The following is a 20,593-nucleotide window of genomic DNA, read 5'->3' as shown; positions in this document are numbered from 1 at the left end:
CTAGTAGACCTCCGCTCAGATTACCACTGGAGATAATATACGAACGACCTGATCTCCCAGAAATTGAAATGTATTCCGATTTAAAAGGCAAATGTTGTACTTTCATGGACATAATGAAGCACTGGCTGAAAAACAAGAATAAGATAGGGAAATTGAAAGGTATAAAAGATAAATACGCTGGACATCTTTTCAACAAATATTTGGCCTCACCACCCATGGTATGGAAGGCTGAAAATATTAACATTATCCTTGAGGAAATTAAGGATCTAATGATCAAGACCATGAAGGAAATAACACGCATTAATTGTGTTCATTGTGTAAAGGAAATCTCTGAGGAGGTTGAAGGTGCAGCAAAATTCTTTCTTTGGCTAATTCTAAAAGACCAGAAGAGATATCATAAGGTATTTCCAACAGGAATGGAAAACAGCAAGCGCAAATCTTTTGAAATCATGTCATACATCGATCAAAAGAAGAGTGATTATTGCCCAGACGTTGTCAGAGCTATACTCCCACATTCAATTCGGGATGACCTCATGAATCATTCCACATATAGGAACATGAACAGAAGCAGAACATCTGGCAGGCAGTCATGCACTGACAAATACGCTAAGATACTGAACAGAATGTGGTCTTTCATGGACGAGATGAAAGTTAAGATCGTCTCACACAAAATGTACCCTAAGTATCATCCGTTCTTCTGGTTCAATAACGAACGTTCAACTCCTGGCTCAGTATATGAGGATGCTCATATACATGCTGAACCTTGCCCAGGTGCACCAGCACAACAAGAACTAAAGAAAAGGTCAGTTCAGGCATTCGCGGAGGCGCTGGTTTTGCGGATTTTCAAAAAACCAAATCTGAACTGGACCACTGCAGACCCCGAAGCCATCACTATGCGTCTGTTTGAAAGAACGTGGATCGAAGTCCAGGATGTCGATTTTGATCCCAAAAAGTTAAAAGAACTTGACAAGGCCATTTTCAAGAAACTGTGTTTGGAATGGGGTGGTTCAAGAGAGGTACTGTTGTCCATGAAATTAGAGGAACGAGAACTTGGGAACTGCATTGCCTCCTGTGTCGAATATCACGTGTCACAACCCAAAATGTGGGACACCATCTGCAAGTTCTTCAGATGTGGAAAGGAGGTTCAGGAAACAATCTCCATGGATAGTCCAGACACATCACAGACAGAGGGGATGGCCAGATGTGCTGTCAGCCCGAACAAACCTTCAATAACTCGCTCAGTACACGAGGACGCACTTTCTGAACCTCGGCCAGGTGCAATAGCGCAGGAAGAGCTAAATGACGAAGGTTCTGATTCAAATAGCTCAGTACACGAGGACGCACTTTCTGAACCTCAGCCAGGTGCAATAGCGCAGGAAGAGCTAAAGGACGAAGGTTCGGATTCAAATAGCTCAGTACACGAGGACGCACTTTCTGAACCTCAGCCAGGTGCAATAGTGCAGGAAGAACTAAATGACGAAGGTTCTGATTCAAATAGCTCAGTACACGAGGACGCACTTTCTGAACCTCAGCCAGGTGCAATAGTGCAGGAAGAACTAAATGACGAAGGTTCTGATTCAAATCGCTCAGCATATGAGGACGCATTTTCTGAACTTTGGCCAGGTGCAATAGTGCAGGAAGAACTAAAGGACGACGGTTATGATTCAAATAGCGAAGTATATGAGGACGCACTTTCTGAACTTTGGCCAGGTGCAATAGTGCAGGAAGAATGAAGGTTCTGATTCAATAACGAGCTCAGGATATTGGGACACACTGTGGTGGGTTTATTTCCCTTCAAGATGGGAAAAATCTCAGAGGTCCAAAGTGAGACCTCACAACTAGAAGGCTTGAGTCTGTGTGATGTCTACTGTGATGGTAGAAGAAGAAGAAACCCTAATCACCCCAAATAATTATTTTAATATTTAAAAATAATTATTTTAATAATTATTATTATCATATGTTCTAATAATCTAATTACTTCTACTGTGATAGTAGATAACATCTGATAACTTTTACTGTGACAGTAGAAGTTATCATATGTTCTAATAATCTAATTACTTCTACTGTGACAGTAGATAACATCTGATAACTTCTACTGTGACAGTAGAAGTTATCATATGTTCTAATAATCTAATTACTTCTACTGTGACAGTAGATAACATCTGATAACTTCTACTGTTACAGTAGAAGTTATCATATGTTCTAATAATCTAATTACTTCTACTGTGACAGTAGATAACATATGATGACTTTTACTGTGACAGTAGAAGTTATATGTTCTAATAATCTAATTATTTCTACTGTGATAGTAGATAACATCTGATAACTTCTACTGTGACAGTAGAAGTTATCATATGTTCTAATAATCTAATTACTTCTACTGTGACAGTAGATAACATCTGATAACTTCTACTGTTACAGTAGAAGTTATCATATGTTCTAATAATCTAATTATTTCTACTGTGACAGTAGATAACATCTGATAACTTCTACTGTGACAGTAGAAGTTATCATATGTTCTAATAATCTAATTACTTCTACTGTGATAGTAGATAACATCTGATAACTTTTACTGTTACAGTAGAAGTTATCATATGTTCTAATAATCTAATTATTTCTACTGTGACAGTAGATAACATCTGATAACTTCTACTGTGACAGTAGAAGTTATCATATGTTCTAATAATCGAATTACTTCTACTGTGACTGTAGATAACATATGATAACTTCTACTGTAACAGTAGAAGTTATCATATGTTCTAATAATCTATAATAAACTATAACATCTGATAACATCTACTGTGACATTTGTGTAAAGTCTCTAATAAGTTATGTACGGCTGATTTGAAACTGTTGCCGTTCATTTACAATCCATCTATTAACATGTGGGCACGGCAACGAGCAGCAGGTTTGAATCCCTATCAATGTGTGTAAATCGTGAACACGTTGGGTCTGCGAGTGTGTGTGTGTTATTGATTTTGTCCCTTTCCAGGAACAAATTTCACCGGTCAGTTGGTCAGCACAAAGGCCACATGCTGCGCTTCATAACAACCACTGTTCCTCTGTCCATTCATGTGTTTTATTCTCCTCCTCAGTCTGTGTAATCACTATGGAAACAAATAATACAAAAAGGAAGTGGGAGATTTGTACTCTTCTTGCATTAGCCTTTCTTTACAAATAGTTAAAACGCTTATTTTTTCAAGTTTTGTTTCCTTATCTCCAGGTTTTCCATGACTGTGGAGTCTCTGTCTCTCTCCCGTCATGAACATGGATATCCTGGTGGGCTTGGTGGCCATTCCCTGCGCAGTGCTGAGACCTGCCCCTCTGCCTGGTGCTGCTCAGCATCCTGATGGTGCTCACACAGGTAGGAGCATCTAACCTGGTGGCTTTGGGGATCGATTGCCGGTTGGAATCCTGCAGGGCAAGAGCGCCACCTATAATGTCCCTTAATACAGAATTCATCAAACCTTCAACCTATGAAGGTTTCTTTTATTGTGTTTATGCCAAGGAACTAATATATTTCCCCATCATGCTTAAGACTCTGTAGTGCAAGGGTCTTCAACATTTTTCAGGCCAAGGACCCCCAAACTGATAGAGATGGAGCAGGGACCCCCGACTATATATATTGTATAAAATAGTTTTATATTAAATGGGCCTAGTGCCATGTATAAACGTACCTCTTTATTGTGCATTCAATACTAAACTATTTAAATAATACACAGGTTCATATATTCATGTTCTTATTTTAAACATGTGCAAGGCACAGTGAGTAGGGTGGCTGTGCCACTGCCTTTTATAAACATACCTTGTCAGCTGATACCAATATCAACATAGTCTGTCAATTGCATGATAATCATACATACAAGATATTCACACTGATGTTTTCATTTTAAACATAAATGTGGAAAACAAAATGAGTGCTGGCCTATTAATGCCACTGCCATGCAGAAACATACCGGTTATCTTGCATACAATACTGAACTATTAAAATAATGGACGGATTCATGTTTGGGAAAAAAATGATTCTTTTTTTTAAATTGTCTAATCATCCGAATATTTCAGACCCCCTGTTGAAGACCTCTGCTCTGCTAACTTAACTCAGCTTGTTGATTTGATTGCTAAGAAATTCAAACCTGGCTACGAAAATCAAATGACTCGACACGGTAACGTGGTTCGAAAGAAAGATCATATCAAATATGATCCTCTCAGCAGCTAAAGGAGAGTACGGTCCGCTAGCTAAAGTTAGCTGAAAGTGTTTGCATGCATGCTAGCAGCATGCAGTGAACACCAAGTAATGTATCGGCACATAAAAAAAACTAAAAAATCAGTTCATACAAGGAAAATTCAACACAAAACAACAAAACTAGGTAAAGCAAACTGATTACATGCGAATTACCTTGTTAACAAAAAAAGAAAAATGTCACCATGTTTTAGTTCCTCAATTTGGACAAACAAGATTAAATCCTGTTCATCTCAGAATAAAGAAAGTTTATATCTACTGGAATCAATCATTCACCAAAGTATGAAACAAGTATAAATCGCTTTAATTTTAAAAACAACTTGAAGGCGTTGAGTCATACACTACTAAAAACAAGACACATTCATGACACAGCATCCTAACATTTAGAAGACAAAACAAGAATTGGACAGTCACAACATTGTTGGAGAAGAATATATTTAAACTGTTTTAGTTCTGAGAGCGGAGTGGTAGTCTGGATTTCTGTGGCGTTGAGGGTTCGTTTTCTGGCGCTTTCTGCCTGGCGAGGATCTTAGTCTCCTTCTTACTGCCCTTCTTTTGCTGGGAAAGAGAAATTACAGGAATACAGATTCATTGTTAGCAATACACAGTAAAAATGTGCTGATGAGCGTTTCCTGTGGAAGCTCAGTATTCGTCTCAAATGATGAGACCTCGCCATTTAAAACTGTCACACATTTTTCCAAACCCATTTATTTTTGCTGATCACCTTGAAGAAGGGAACGCGTTTGCTCTCGTTGAAGACGAGGTTCTCGTCGACGAAGGACAGCTCTGTGGCCAAGCTTTCATTACAGGTACTCAGCTCGTCCTCCAGAGAGTCCTAGACACGACGACACAAGAGGAGAAAGGTAAAAATGGGAGCAGAAATTTACTTTTTCTTATTTTTATAAATGGGGACCATTTGTGGAGCTCAGTAAAATGAGTCAGTGAAACCAATATTACCGAGTGCATTTAAACTGAATCCAATGAATAAACAACCTATTGTTAATAAATAAGGTTATGTGAACATTGTTAATGGATGAACCATCCTACGTTCAATAACAAGAAAGCAAAAAAGTGAACGTACGTGATCAACCTGGCTGTTTTTGTCCTCCTCTTCCTCCTCCTCCTCCACTATGGCGGCCTGCAGCTCCTCCTGCTGCCTCCTCAGGCTCTCCAGCAGCTCGCCGCGGCTCCGCAACTTCTCCAGCCGCTTGGGATACACAAAGTCCCGCCGCTGAGGGGTCGCACCTGAAGGCAACAGCAGAACTGCTTTATACGCTGGACAAGTTAAATGACTTGGTGTGTTCTCTCCAAAAGGACACATTCTTGGATTAAAAAGACAAATTTCTTAAACTGGTAACACACAGACAAAAAATGAAGATGAAAAGGACACTCTGGTTGAATCACTTACCGGTGGGAACGTCCTGCTGCAGCTCCTCCTGCAGGAAGCCGTGGACCAGCTGTTGGCTCGTCTCCACGTTGTCCCGGAGCTCGGCCTGCTGCTGGTCCACGACAGTCCGGTTCAGGGAGGTCTGGTTCTGCACGGCCATCAGAGACCGCTTCACCTCCTCCTGCCGACCGGACAGCTCCTCCGCTGTTGTCCGGTCGGCAGGAGGAGGTGAAGCTGCACTGAATTCATTCAGTGCAGCCTGCGATGCCTGAAGAGTGAACACAAAGGTAGCTGGCTTAAATGACAAGCTAATTCCTACATTTTATTCATTTTGCGGGGATTTTTGTTGACGGTTACATTTCTACGGGAGGTGAAAACATGTAAATGATGTTTAATCTACTTGTCAAGACTACAAACAACTGCATATATATTTTTTATACGTCTAAGGTAGATAGAGGTTTAGCCCAAATGGTAATTGTCGTACTGATTCTATACCAAACTGCTCATAACATCAGCTAGAGCCATGCTGCCGTCCACCTGCCACATGGCATCATTCATTTATATTTTTTTATGAATACTCTGTAAGAAACTACGATATTTCCCTCTGAAGAGTAGTGGAGAAACGTTAGAAGCATACAGTAGCAGAAAATGGAAGTACAAGTACCTCAAAATTGTACAATAGTAAATGCACTTAAGTACTAATACATAACATAACTAACTAGTTAACTAACTATTCATTAACAGCTGAAAGTACTCACTGATAGAGACAGCACCAACTGTACTAACAACAATAAACAGCTTGTTATTAGTTTATTCAGCGGTGATAATTTAAGTTAAACTTTGTGTAATCAATAACATATACATGTATATTATCCCCAATAACTGAGCGAGAACCACGTGTTTGTCGCTGGTTAAAACATGTCAACAGTACACAAATCAGCATTTAGCCTGATTAGCATCAGCATTGATTATAAACGGTTTCGTTAGCCACCAGCTAACAGAGTAAAGTAGCAGCACTAGCGATCGAAATAACAAGCTAACGGTTCATGTTTCAAATATAATTTACCAGTCCATGATAGTGGGCTGCAAATGTCCGCTTCACGAGGCTTGACAGGAACATTTTGACATGTTTACATCAGTGGGATTGCAGTACATCAACACTGAACTATAGGGGGCAGCATCGTGTCTCACGGCATCCAATCTACCGGGAAATCTAAAGCAGAAGAAGAAGAAGAAGAAGAAGAAGACGCAAAATACCCACGAAGAAGAATCCTGTCAAGCAGGAATGTTCTGGAATTGTGTGACATCACACAAAAGAACATGACGTCACACAAAAGAACAAACAGAATGGTCAGTTGTTTGTCATCTCTTTGATAGACATTGACTACCCTACATTCAGAATAGCCTAGTTTTCAAACTGGTAGGTCAGTGTTACACGCACAGAACAGATACGCGAAATCTTTACTGCATTGAAGATTAGAAAGAAACCATGGCTAAACCAAAACAACTCCCACTTCATCGTCTGAAAGGAGACCTTAATAGGCTGACTGTGACAGTAGATAACGTTGACCATGATTACAAACAGTACGAGGCCTATAGAAAGCGGACAGAAAGAAATGACAGTTTTAATCCACCGATAATCGTTCCAGACAATGGATTAACTAGTAGACCTCCGCTCAGATTACCACTGGAGATAATATACGAACGACCTGATCTCCCAGAAATTGAAATGTATTCCGATTTAAAAGGCAAATGTTGTACTTTCATGGACATAATGAAGCACTGGCTGAAAAACAAGAATAAGATAGGGAAATTGAAAGGTATAAAAGATAAATACGCTGGACATCTTTTCAACAAATATTTGGCCTCACCACCCATGGTATGGAAGGCTGAAAATATTAACATTATCCTTGAGGATATTAAGGATCTAATGATCAAGACCATGAAGGAAATAACACGCATTAATTGTGTTCATTGTGTAAAGGAAATCTCTGAGGAGGTTGAAGGTGCAGCAAAATTCTTTCTTTGGCTAATTCTAAAAGACCAGAAGAGATATCATAAGGTATTTCCAACAGGAATGGAAAACAGCAAGCGCAAATCTTTTGAAATCATGTCATACATCGATCAAAAGAAGAGTGATTATTGCCCAGACGTTGTCAGAGCTATACTCCCACATTCAATTCGGGATGACCTCATGAATCACTCCACATATAGGAACATGATCAGAAGCAGAACATCTGGCAGGCAGTCATGCACTGACAAATACGCTAAGATACTGAACAGAATGTGGTCTTTCATGGACGAGATGAAAGTTAAGATCGTCTCACACAAAATGTACCCTAAGTATCATCCGTTCTTCTGGTTCAATAACGAACATTCAACTCCTGGCTCAGTATATGAGGATGCTCATATACATGCTGAACCTTGCCCAGGTGCACCAGCACAACAAGAACTAAAGAAAAGGTCAGTTCAGGCATTCGCGGAGGCGCTGGTTTTGCGGATTTTCAAAACAAATCTGAACTGGACCACTGCAGACCCCGAAGCCATCACTATGCGTCTGTTTGAAAGAACGTGGATCGAAGTCCAGGATGTCGATTTTGATCCCAAAAAGTTAAAAGAACTTGACAAGGCCATTTTCAAGAAACTGTGTTGGGAATGGGGTGGTTCAAGAGAGGTGCTGTTGTCCATGAAATTAGAGGAACGAGAACTTGGGAACTGCATTGCCTCCTGTGTCGAATATCACGTGTCACAACCCAAAATGTGGGACACCATCTGCAAGTTCTTCAGATGTGGAAAGGAGGTTCAGGAAACAATCTCCATGGATAGTCCAGACACATCACAGACAGAGGGGATGGCCAGATGTGCTGTCAGCCCGAACAAACCTTCAATAACTCGCTCAGTACACGAGGACGCACTTTCTGAACCTCGGCCAGGTGCAATAGCGCAGGAAGAGCTAAAGGACGAAGGTTCTGATTCAAATAGCTCAGTACACGAGGATGCACTTTCTGAACCTCAGCCAGGTGCAATAGTGCAGGAAGAACTAAATGACGAAGGTTCTGATTCAAATCGCTCAGCATATGAGGACGCATTTTCTGAACTTTGGCCAGGTGCAATAGTGCAGGAAGAACTAAAGGACGACGGTTATGATTCAAATAGCGAAGTATATGAGGACGCACTTTCTGAACTTTGGCCAGGTGCAATAGTGCAGGAAGAATGAAGGTTCTGATTCAATAACGAGCTCAGGATATTGGGACTCACTGTGGTGGGTTTATTTCCCTTCAAGATGGGAAAAATCTCAGAGGTCCAAAGTGAGACCTCACAACTAGAAGGCTTGAGTCTGTGTGATGTCTACTGTGATGGTAGAAGAAGAAGAAACCCTAATCACCCCAAATAATTATTTTAATATTTAAAAATAATTATTTTAATAATTATTATTATCATATGTTCTAATAATCTAATTACTTCTACTGTGATAGTAGATAACATCTGATAACTTTTACTGTGACAGTAGAAGTTATCATATGTTCTAATAATCTAATTACTTCTACTGTGACAGTAGATAACATCTGATAACTTCTACTGTGACAGTAGAAGTTATCATATGTTCTAATAATCTAATTACTTCTACTGTGACTGTAGATAACATCTGATAACTTTTACTGTGACAGTAGAAGTTATCATATGTTCTAATAATCTAATTACTTCTACTGTGACAGTAGATAACATCTGATAACTTCTACTGTTACAGTAGAAGTTATCATATGTTCTAATAATCTAATTACTTCTACTGTGACAGTAGATAACATATGATGACTTTTACTGTGACAGTAGAAGTTATCATATGTTCTAATAATCTAATTATTTCTACTGTGATAGTAGATAACATCTGATAACTTCTACTGTGACAGTAGAAGTTATCATATGTTCTAATAATCTAATTACTTCTACTGTGACAGTAGATAACATCTGATAACTTCTACTGTTACAGTAGAAGTTATCATATGTTCTAATAATCTAATTATTTCTACTGTGACAGTAGATAACATCTGATAACTTCTACTGTGACAGTAGAAGTTATCATATGTTCTAATAATCTAATTACTTCTACTGTGATAGTAGATAACATCTGATAACTTTTACTGTTACAGTAGAAGTTATCATATGTTCTAATAATCTAATTATTTCTACTGTGACAGTAGATAACATCTGATAACTTCTACTGTGACAGTAGAAGTTATCATATGTTCTAATAATCGAATTACTTCTACTGTGACTGTAGATAACATATGATAACTTCTACTGTAACAGTAGAAGTTATCATATGTTCTAATAATCTATAATAAACTATAACATCTGATAACATCTACTGTGACATTTGTGTAAAGTCTCTAATAAGTTATGTACGGCTGATTTGAAACTGTTGCCGTTCATTTACAATCCATCTATTAACATGTGGGCATGGCAACGAGCAGCAGGTTTGAATCCCTATCAATGTGTGTAAATCGTGAACACGTTGGGTCTGCGAGTGTGTGTGTGTCATTGATTTTGTCCCTTTCCAGGAACAAATTTCACCGGTCAGTTGGTCAGCACAAAGGCCACATGCTGCGCTTCATAACAACCACTGTTCCTCTGTCCATTCATGTGTTTTATTCTCCTCCTCAGTCTGTGTAATCACTATGGAAACAAATAATACAAAAAGGAAGTGGGAGATTTGTACTCTTCTTGCATTAGCCTTTCTTTACAAATAGTTAAAACGCTTATTTTTTCAAGTTTTGTTTCCTTATCTCCAGGTTTTCCATGACTGTGGAGTCTCTGTCTCTCTCCCGTCATGAACATGGATATCCTGGTGGGCTTGGTGGCCATTCCCTGCGCAGTGCTGAGACCTGCCCCTCTGCCTGGTGCTGCTCAGCATCCTGATGGTGCTCACACAGGTAGGAGCATCTAACCTGGTGGCTTTGGGGATCGATTGCCGGTTGGAATCCTGCAGGGCAAGAGCGCCACCTATAATGTCCCTTAATACAGAATTCATCAAACCTTCAACCTATGAAGGTTTCTTTTATTGTGTTTATGCCAAGGAACTAATATATTTCCCCATCATGCTTAAGACTCTGTAGTGCAAGGGTCTTCAACATTTTTCAGGCCAAGGACCCCCAAACTGATAGAGATGGAGCAGGGACCCCCGACTATATATATTGTATAAAATAGTTTTATATTAAATGGGCCTAGTGCCATGTATAAACGTACCTCTTTATTGTGCATTCAATACTAAACTATTTAAATAATACACAGGTTCATATATTCATGTTCTTATTTTAAACATGTGCAAGGCACAGTGAGTAGGGTGGCTGTGCCACTGCCTTTTATAAACATACCTTGTCAGCTGATACCAATATCAACATAGTCTGTCAATTGCATGATAATCATACATACAAGATATTCACACTGATGTTTTCATTTTAAACATAAATGTGGAAAACAAAATGAGTGCTGGCCTATTAGTGCCACTGCCATGCAGAAACATACCGGTTATCTTGCATACAATACTGAACTATTAAAATAATGGACGGATTCATGTTTGGGAAAAAAATGATTCTTTTTTTTTAATTGTCTAATCATCCGAATATTTCAGACCCCCTGTTGAAGACCTCTGCTCTGCTAACTTAACTCAGCTTGTTGATTTGATTGCTAAGAAATTCAAACCTGGCTACGAAAATCAAATGACTCGACACGGTAACGTGGTTCGAAAGAAAGATCATATCAAATATGATCCTCTCAGCAGCTAAAGGAGAGTACGGTCCGCTAGCTAAAGTTAGCTGAAAGTGTTTGCATGCATGCTAGCAGCGTGCAGTGAACACCAAGTAATGTATCGGCACATAAAAAAAACAAAAAAATCAGTTCATACAAGGAAAATTCAACACAAAACAACAAAACTAGGTAAAGCAAACTGATTACATGCGAATTACCTTGTTAACAAAAAAAGAAAAATGTCACCATGTTTTAGTTCCTCAATTTGGACAAACAAGATTAAATCCTGTTCATCTCAGAATAAAGAAAGTTTATATCTACTGGAATCAATCATTCACCAAAGTATGAAACAAGTATAAATCGCTTTAATTTTAAAAACAACTTGAAGGCGTTGAGTCATACACTACTAAAAACAAGACACATTCGTGACACAGCATCCTAACATTTAGAAGACAAAACAAGAATTGGACAGTCACAACATTGTTGGAGAAGAATATATTTAAACTGTTTTAGTTCTGAGAGCGGAGTGGTAGTCTGGATTTCTGTGGCGTTGAGGGTTCGTTTTCTGGCGCTTTCTGCCTGGCGAGGATCTTAGTCTCCTTCTTACTGCCCTTCTTTTGCTGGGAAAGAGAAATTACAGGAATACAGATTCATTGTTAGCAATACACAGTAAAAATGTGCTGATGAGCGTTTCCTGTGGAAGCTCAGTATTCGTCTCAAATGATGAGACCTCGCCATTTAAAACTGTCACACATTTTTCCAAACCCATTTATTTTTGCTGATCACCTTGAAGAAGGGAACGCGTTTGCTCTCGTTGAAGACGAGGTTCTCGTCGACGAAGGACAGCTCTGTGGCCAAGCTTTCATTACAGGTACTCAGCTCGTCCTCCAGAGAGTCCTAGACACGACGACACAAGAGGAGAAAGGTAAAAATGGGAGCAGAAATTTACTTTTTCTTATTTTTATAAATGGGGACCATTTGTGGAGCTCAGTAAAATGAGTCAGTGAAACCAATATTACCGAGTGCATTTAAACTGAATCCAATGAATAAACAACCTATTGTTAATAAATAAGGTTATGTGAACATTGTTAATGGATGAACCATCCTACGTTCAATAACAAGAAAGCAAAAAAGTGAACGTACGTGATCAACCTGGCTGTTTTTGTCCTCCTCTTCCTCCTCCTCCTCCACTATGGCGGCCTGCAGCTCCTCCTGCTGCCTCCTCAGGCTCTCCAGCAGCTCGCCGCGGCTCCGCAACTTCTCCAGCCGCTTGGGATACACAAAGTCCCGCCGCTGAGGGGTCGCACCTGAAGGCAACAGCAGAACTGCTTTATACGCTGGACAAGTTAAATGACTTGGTGTGTTCTCTCCAAAAGGACACATTCTTGGATTAAAAAGACAAATTTCTTAAACTGGTAACACACAGACAAAAAATGAAGATGAAAAGGACACTCTGGTTGAATCACTTACCGGTGGGAACGTCCTGCTGCAGCTCCTCCTGCAGGAAGCCGTGGACCAGCTGTTGGCTCGTCTCCACGTTGTCCCGGAGCTCGGCCTGCTGCTGGTCCACGACAGTCCGGTTCAGGGAGGTCTGGTTCTGCACGGCCATCAGAGACCGCTTCACCTCCTCCTGCCGACCGGACAGCTCCTCCGCTGTTGTCCGGTCGGCAGGAGGAGGTGAAGCTGCACTGAATTCATTCAGTGCAGCCTGCGATGCCTGAAGAGTGAACACAAAGGTAGCTGGCTTAAATGACAAGCTAATTCCTACATTTTATTCATTTTGCGGGGATTTTTGTTGACGGTTACATTTCTACGGGAGGTCAAAACATGTAAATGATGTTTAATCTACTTGTCAAGACTACAAACAACTGCATATATATTTTTTATACGTCTAAGGTAGATAGAGGTTTAGCCCAAATGGTAATTGTCGTACTGATTCTATACCAAACTGCTCATAACATCAGCTAGAGCCATGCTGCCGTCCACCTGCCACATGGCATCATTCATTTATATTTTTTAATGAATACTCTGTAAGAAACTACGATATTTCCCCCTGAAGAGTAGTGGAGAAACGTTAGAAGCATACAGTAGCAGAAAATGGAAGTACAAGTACCTCAAAATTGTACAATAGTAAATGCACTTAAGTACTAATACATAACATAACTAACTAGTTAACTAACTATCCATTAACAGCTGAAAGTACTCACTGATAGAGACAGCACCAACTGTACTAACAACAATAAACAGCTTGTTATTAGTTTATTCAGCGGTGATAATTTAAGTTAAACTTTGTGTAATCAATAACATATACATGTATATTATCCCCAATAACTGAGCGAGAACCACGTGTTTGTCGCTGGTTAAAACATGTCAACAGTACACAAATCAGCATTTAGCCTGATTAGCATCAGCATTGATTATAAACGGTTTCGTTAGCCACCAGCTAACAGAGTAAAGTAGCAGCACTAGCGATCGAAATAACAAGCTAACGGTTCATGTTTCAAATATAATTTACCAGTCCATGATAGTGGGCTGCAAATGTCCGCTTCACGAGGCTTGACAGGAACATTTTGACATGTTTACATCAGTGGGATTGCAGTACATCAACACTGAACTATAGGGGGCAGCATCGTGTCTCACGGCATCCAATCTACCGGGAAATCTAAAGCAGAAGAAGAAGAAGAAGAAGAAGAAGAAGAAGAAGACGCAAAATACCCACGAAGAAGAATCCTGTCAAGCAGGAATGTTCTGGAATTGTGTGACATCACACAAAAGAACATGACGTCACACAAAAGAACAAACAGAATGGTCAGTTGTTTGTCAAGCAGGAATGTTCTGGAATTGTGTGACATCACACAAAAGAACATGACGTCACACAAAAGAACAAACAGAATGGTCAGTTGTTTGTCATCTCTTTGATAGACATTGACTACCCTACATTCAGAATAGCCTAGTTTTCAAACTGGTAGGTCAGTGTTACACGCACAGAACAGATACGCGAAATCTTTACTGCATTGAAGATTAGAAAGAAACCATGGCTAAACCAAAACAACTCCCACTTCATCGTCTGAAAGGAGACCTTAATAGGCTGACTGTGACAGTAGATAACTTTGAGCATGATTACAAACAGTACGAGGCCTATAGAAAGCGGACAGAAAGAAATTACAGTTTTAATCCACCGATAATCGTTCCAGACACTGGATTAACTAGTAGACCTCCGCTCAGATTACCACTGGAGATAATATACGAACGACCTGATCTCCCAGAAATTGAAATGTATTCCGATTTAAAAGGCAAATGTTGTACTTTCATGGACATAATGAAGCACTGGCTGAAAAACAAGAATAAGATAGGGAAATTGAAAGGTATAAAAGATAAATACGCTGGACATCTTTTCAACAAATATTTGGCCTCACCACCCATGGTATGGAAGGCTGAAAATATTAACATTATCCTTGAGGATATTAAGGATCTAATGATCAAGACCATGAAGGAAATAACACGCATTAATTGTGTTCATTGTGTAAAGGAAATCTCTGAGGAGGTTGAAGGTGCAGCAAAATTCTTTCTTTGGCTAATTCTAAAAGACCAGAAGAGATATCATAAGGTATTTCCAACAGGAATGGAAAACAGCAAGCGCAAATCTTTTGAAATCATGTCATACATCGATCAAAAGAAGAGTGATTATTGCCCAGACGTTGTCAGAGCTATACTCCCACATTCAATTCGGGATGACCTCATGAATCACTCCACATATAGGAACATGATCAGAAGCAGAACATCTGGCAGGCAGTCATGCACTGACAAATACGCTAAGATACTGAACAGAATGTGGTCTTTCATGGACGAGATGAAAGTTAAGATCGTCTCACACAAAATGTACCCTAAGTATCATCCGTTCTTCTGGTTCAATAACGAACGTTCAACTCCTGGCTCAGTATATGAGGATGCTCATATACATGCTGAACCTTGCCCAGGTGCACCAGCACAACAAGAACTAAAGAAAAGGTCAGTTCAGGCATTCGCGGAGGCGCTGGTTTTGCGGATTTTCAAAACAAATCTGAACTGGACCACTGCAGACCCCGAAGCCATCACTATGCGTCTGTTTGAAAGAACGTGGATCGAAGTCCAGGATGTCGATTTTGATCCCAAAAAGTTAAAAGAACTTGACAAGGCCATTTTCAAGAAACTGTGTTGGGAATGGGGTGGTTCAAGAGAGGTGCTGTTGTCCATGAAATTAGAGGAACGAGAACTTGGGAACTGCATTGCCTCCTGTGTCGAATATCACGTGTCACAACCCAAAATGTGGGACACCATCTGCAAGTTCTTCAGATGTGGAAAGGAGGTTCAGGAAACAATCTCCATGGATAGTCCAGACACATCACAGACAGAGGGGATGGCCAGATGTGCTGTCAGCCCGAACAAACCTTCAATAACTCGCTCAGTACACGAGGACGCACTTTCTGAACCTCGGCCAGGTGCAATAGCGCAGGAAGAGCTAAAGGACGAAGGTTCTGATTCAAATAGCTCAGTACACGAGGACGCACTTTCTGAACCTCGGCCAGGTGCAATAGCGCAGGAAGAACTAAAGGACGAAGGTTCTGATTCAAATCGCTCAGTACACGAGGATGCACTTTCTGAACCTCAGCCAGGTGCAATAGTGCAGGAAGAACTAAATGACGAAGGTTCTGATTCAAATCGCTCAGCATATGAGGACGCATTTTCTGAACTTTGGCCAGGTGCAATAGTGCAGGAAGAACTAAAGGACGACGGTTCTGATTCAAATAGCGAAGTATATGAGGACGCACTTTCTGAACTTTGGCCAGGTGCAATAGTGCAGGAAGAATGAAGGTTCTGATTCAATAACGAGCTCAGGATATTGGGACTCACTGTGGTGGGTTTATTTCCCTTCAAGATGGGAAAAATCTCAGAGGTCCAAAGTGAGACCTCACAACTAGAAGGCTTGAGTCTGTATGATGTCTACTGTGATGGTAGAAGAAGAAGAAACCCTAATCACCCCAAATAATTATTTGAATATTTTAAAATAATTATTTTAATAATTATTATTATCATATGTTCTAATAATCGAATTACTTCTACTGTCACAGTAGATAACATCTGATAACTTCTACTGTGACAGTAGAAGTTATCATATGTTCTAATAATCTAATTACTTCTACTGTGACAGTAGATAACATCTGATAACTTCTACTGTGACAGTAGAAGTTATCATATGTTCTAATAATCTAATTACTTCTACTGTGACTGTAGATAACATCTGATAACTTTTACTGTGACAGTAGAAGTTATCATATGTTCTAATAATCTAATTACTTCTACTGTGACAGTAGATAACATCTGATAACTTCTACTGTTACAGTAGAAGTTATCATATGTTCTAATAATCGAATTACTTCTACTGTCACAGTAGATAACATATGATAACTTCTACTGTGACAGTAGAAGTTATCATATGTTCTAATAATCTAATTACTTCTACTGTGACAGTAGATAACATCTGATAACTTCTACTGTTACAGTAGAAGTTATCATATGTTCTAATAATCGAATTACTTCTACTGTGACAGTAGATAACATGATAACGTCTACTGTCACAGTAGAAGTTATCATATGTTCTAATAATCGAATTACTTCTACTGTGAGTAGATAACATCTGATAACTTCTACTGTTACAGTAGAAGTTATCATATGTTCTAATAATCTAATTATTTCTACTGTGACAGTAGATAACATCTGATAACTTCTACTGTGACAGTAGAAGTTATCATATGTTCTAATAATCTAATTACTTCTACTGTGACAGTAGATAACATCTGATAACTTCTACTGTGACAGTAGAAGTTATCATATGTTCTAATAATCTAATTACTTATACTGTGACAGTAGATAACATATGATAACTTCTACTGTAACAGTAGAAGTTATCATATGTTCTAATAATCTAATTATTTCTACTGTGACAGTAGATAACATCTGATAACTTCTACTGTGACAGTAGAAGTTATCATATGTTCTAATAATCTAATTACTTCTACTGTGACAGTAGATAACATCTGATAACTTCTAGTGTTACAGTAGAAGTTATCATATGTTCTAATAATCTAATTACTTCTACTGTGACTGTAGATAACATATGATAACTTCTACTGTCACAGTAGAAGTTATCATATGTTCTAATAATCTAATTACTTCTACTGTGACTGTAGATAACATATGATAACTTCTACTGTCACAGTAGAAGTTATCATATGTTCTAATAATCTATAATAAACTATAACATCTGATAACATCTACTGTGACATTTGTGTAAAGTCTCTAATAAGTTATGTACGGCTAATTTGAAACTGTTGCCGTTCATTTACAATCCATCTATTAACATGTGGGCACGGCAACGAGCAGCAGGTTTGAATCCCTATCAATGTGTGTAAATCGTGAACACGTTGGGTCTGCGAGTGTGTGTGTGTCGTTTTTGTCCCTTTCCAGGAACAAATTTCACCGGTCAGTTGGTCAGCACAAAGGCCACATGCTGCGCTTCATAACAACCACTGTTCCTCTGTCCATTCATGTGTTTTATTCTCCTCCTCAGTCTGTGTAATCACTATGGAAACAAATAATACAAAAAGGAAGTGGGAGATTTGTACTCTTCTTGCATTAGACTTTCTTTACAAATAGTTAAAACGCTTATTTTTTCAAGTTTTGTTTCCTTATCTCCAGGTTTTCCATGACTGTGGAGTCTCTGTCTCTCTCCCGTTATGAACGTGGATATCCTGGTGGGCTTGGTGGCCATTCCCTAATATACTAATATACTAATATATTTCCCCATCATGCTTAAGACTCTGTAGTGCAGGGGTCTTCAACATTTTTCAGGCCAAGGACCCCCAAACTGATAGAGATGGAGCAGGGACCCCCCACTATATATATTGTATAAAATAGTTTTATATTAAATGGGCCTAGTGCCATGTATAAACGTACCTCTTTATTGTGCATTCAATACTAAACTATTTAAATCATACACAGGTTCATATATTCATGTTCTTATTTTAAACATGTGCAAGGCACAGTGAGTAGGGTGGCTGTGCCACTGCCTTTTATAAACATACCTTGTCAGCTGATACCAATATCAACATAGTCTGTCAATTGCATGATAATCATACATACAATATATTCACACTGATGTTTTCATTTTAAACATAAATGTGGAAAACAAAATGAGTGCTGGCCTATTAGTGCCACTGCCATGCAGAAACATACCGGTTATCTTGCATACAATACTGAACTATTAAAATAATGGACGGATTCATGTTTGGGAAAAAAATTATTCTTTTTTTTAATTGTCTAATCATCCAAACATTTGTGGAGCTCAGTAAAATGAGTCAGTGAAACCAATATTACCGAGTGCATTTAAACTGAATCCAATGAATAAACAACCTATTGTTAATAAATAAGGTTATGTGAACATTGTTAATGGATGAACCATCCTACGTTCAATAACAAGAAAGCAAAAAAGTGAACGTACGTGATCAACCTGGCTGTTTTTGTCCTCCTCTTCCTCCTCCTCCTCCACTATGGCGGCCTGCAGCTCCTCCTGCTGCCTCCTCAGGCTCTCCAGCAGCTCGCCGCGGCTCCGCAACTTCTCCAGCCGCTTGGGATACACAAAGTCCCGCCGCTGAGGGGTCGCACCTGAAGGCAACAGCAGAACTGCTTTATACGCTGGACAAGTTAAATGACTTGGTGTGTTCTCTCCAAAAGGACACATTCTTGGATTAAAAAGACAAATTTCTTAAACTGGTAACACACAGACAAAAAATGAAGATGAAAAGGACACTCTGGTTGAATCACTTACCGGTGGGAACGTCCTGCTGCAGCTCCTCCTGCAGGAAGCCGTGGACCAGCTGTTGGCTCGTCTCCACGTTGTCCCGGAGCTCGGCCTGCTGCTGGTCCACGACAGTCCGGTTCAGGGAGGTCTGGTTCTGCACGGCCATCAGAGACCGCTTCACCTCCTCCTGCCGACCGGACAGCTCCTCCGCTGTTGTCCGGTCGGCAGGAGGAGGTCTGCGATGCCTGAAGAGTGAACACAAAGGTAGCTGGCTTAAATGACAAGCTAATTCCTACATTTTATTCATTTTGCGGGGATTTTTGTTGACGGTTACATTTCTACGGGAGGTGAAAACATGTAAATGATGTTTAATCTACTTGTCAAGACTACAAACAACTGCATATATATTTTTTATACGTCTAAGGTAGATAGAGGTTTAGCCCAAATGGTAATTGTCGTACTGATTCTATACCAAACTGCTCATAACATCAGCTAGAGCCATGCTGCCGTCCACCTGCCACATGGCATCATTCATTTATATTTTTTAATGAATACTCTGTAAGAAACTACGATATTTCCCTCTGAAGAGTAGTGGAGAAACGTTAGAAGCATACAGTAGCAGAAAATGGAAGTACAAGTACCTCAAAATTGTACAATAGTAAATGCACTTAAGTACTAATACATAACATAACTAACTAGTTAACTAACTATCCATTAACAGCTGAAAGTACTCACTGATAGAGACAGCACCAACTGTACTAACAACAATAAACAGCTTGTTATTAGTTTATTCAGCGGTGATAATTTAAGTTAAACTTTGTGTAATCAATAACATATACATGTATATTATCCCCAATAACTGAGCGAGAACCACGTGTTTGTCGCTGGTTAAAACATGTCAACAGTACACAAATCAGCATTTAGCCTGATTAGCATCAGCATTGATTATAAACGGTTTCGTTAGCCACCAGCTAACAGAGTAAAGTAGCAGCACTAGCGATCGAAATAACAAGCTAACGGTTCATGTTTCAAATATAATTTACCAGTCCATGATAGTGGGCTGCAAATGTCCGCTTCACGAGGCTTGACAGGAACATTTTGACATGTTTACATCAGTGGGATTGCAGTACATCAACACTGAACTATAGGGGGCAGCATCGTGTCTCACGGCATCCAATCTACCGGGAAATCTAAAGCAGAAGAAGAAGAAGAAGACGCAAAATACCCACGAAGAAGAATCCTGTCAAGCAGGAATGTTCTGGAATTGTGTGACATCACACAAAAGAACATGACGTCACACAAAAGAACAAACAGAATGGTCAGTTGTTTGTCATCTCTTTGATAGACATTGACTACCCTACATTCAGAATAGCCTAGTTTTCAA

The 20,593-nt window shown here is 39.4% G+C and overlaps 2 protein-coding genes across 2 annotated transcripts; both read right to left on the bottom strand.

Annotated features, from left to right (window-relative positions):
- Positions 1–4,523: 4,523 nt before the first annotated feature.
- Positions 4,524–6,793, bottom strand: LOC306785406 (kinesin-like protein KIF11). Its single transcript, XM_079279769.1, has 5 exons — positions 6,694–6,793; positions 5,649–5,895; positions 5,322–5,485; positions 4,965–5,075; positions 4,524–4,798 (listed from the first exon to the last, which is right to left on the bottom strand). Exons 1-5 carry the CDS (start codon positions 6,745–6,747, stop codon positions 4,688–4,690), a joined length of 687 nt encoding a protein of 228 aa, XP_079135895.1. The 5' UTR covers positions 6,748–6,793; the 3' UTR covers positions 4,524–4,687.
- A 4,924-nt stretch (positions 6,794–11,717) lies between these two features.
- On the bottom strand, positions 11,718–20,336 carry LOC306786048 (kinesin-like protein KIF11). Its single transcript, XM_079280676.1, has 7 exons — positions 20,253–20,336; positions 19,237–19,454; positions 18,910–19,073; positions 12,843–13,089; positions 12,516–12,679; positions 12,159–12,269; positions 11,718–11,992 (listed from the first exon to the last, which is right to left on the bottom strand). The coding sequence occupies exons 1-7, from the start codon at positions 20,258–20,260 to the stop codon at positions 11,882–11,884; spliced, it is 1,023 nt and encodes a 340-aa protein (XP_079136802.1). The 5' UTR covers positions 20,261–20,336; the 3' UTR covers positions 11,718–11,881.
- Positions 20,337–20,593: the final 257 nt, after the last annotated feature.

The sequence above is a fragment of the Melanostigma gelatinosum genome (assembly GCF_949748355.1).
Source record: "Melanostigma gelatinosum genome assembly, chromosome: 12".
NCBI lineage: Eukaryota > Metazoa > Chordata > Actinopteri > Perciformes > Zoarcidae > Melanostigma > Melanostigma gelatinosum.
This window is presented reverse-complemented; position numbering and strand designations above follow the sequence as displayed.

What these genes read in the sequence shown, in the direction of transcription:
- LOC306786048 (XM_079280676.1), bottom strand. An exon ending in AAAACAGCCAGGTTGATCAC is followed by an intron (nt 13,090 to 18,909) that starts GTACGTTCACTT and finishes TTCACTCTTCAG; the next exon opens with GCATCGCAGGCTGCACTGAA. An exon ending in GCAGCAGGACGTTCCCACCG is followed by an intron (nt 12,680 to 12,842) that starts GTAAGTGATTCA and finishes TGTTGCCTTCAG; the next exon opens with GTGCGACCCCTCAGCGGCGG.
- LOC306785406 (XM_079279769.1), bottom strand. Translation starts at nt 6,747, where the DNA reads ATGTTCCTGTCAAGCCTCGTGAAGCGGACATTTGCAGCCCACTATCAT. An exon ending in GCAGCAGGACGTTCCCACCG is followed by an intron (nt 5,486 to 5,648) that starts GTAAGTGATTCA and finishes TGTTGCCTTCAG; the next exon opens with GTGCGACCCCTCAGCGGCGG. An exon ending in AACGCGTTCCCTTCTTCAAG is followed by an intron (nt 4,799 to 4,964) that starts GTGATCAGCAAA and finishes TCTCTTTCCCAG; the next exon opens with CAAAAGAAGGGCAGTAAGAA.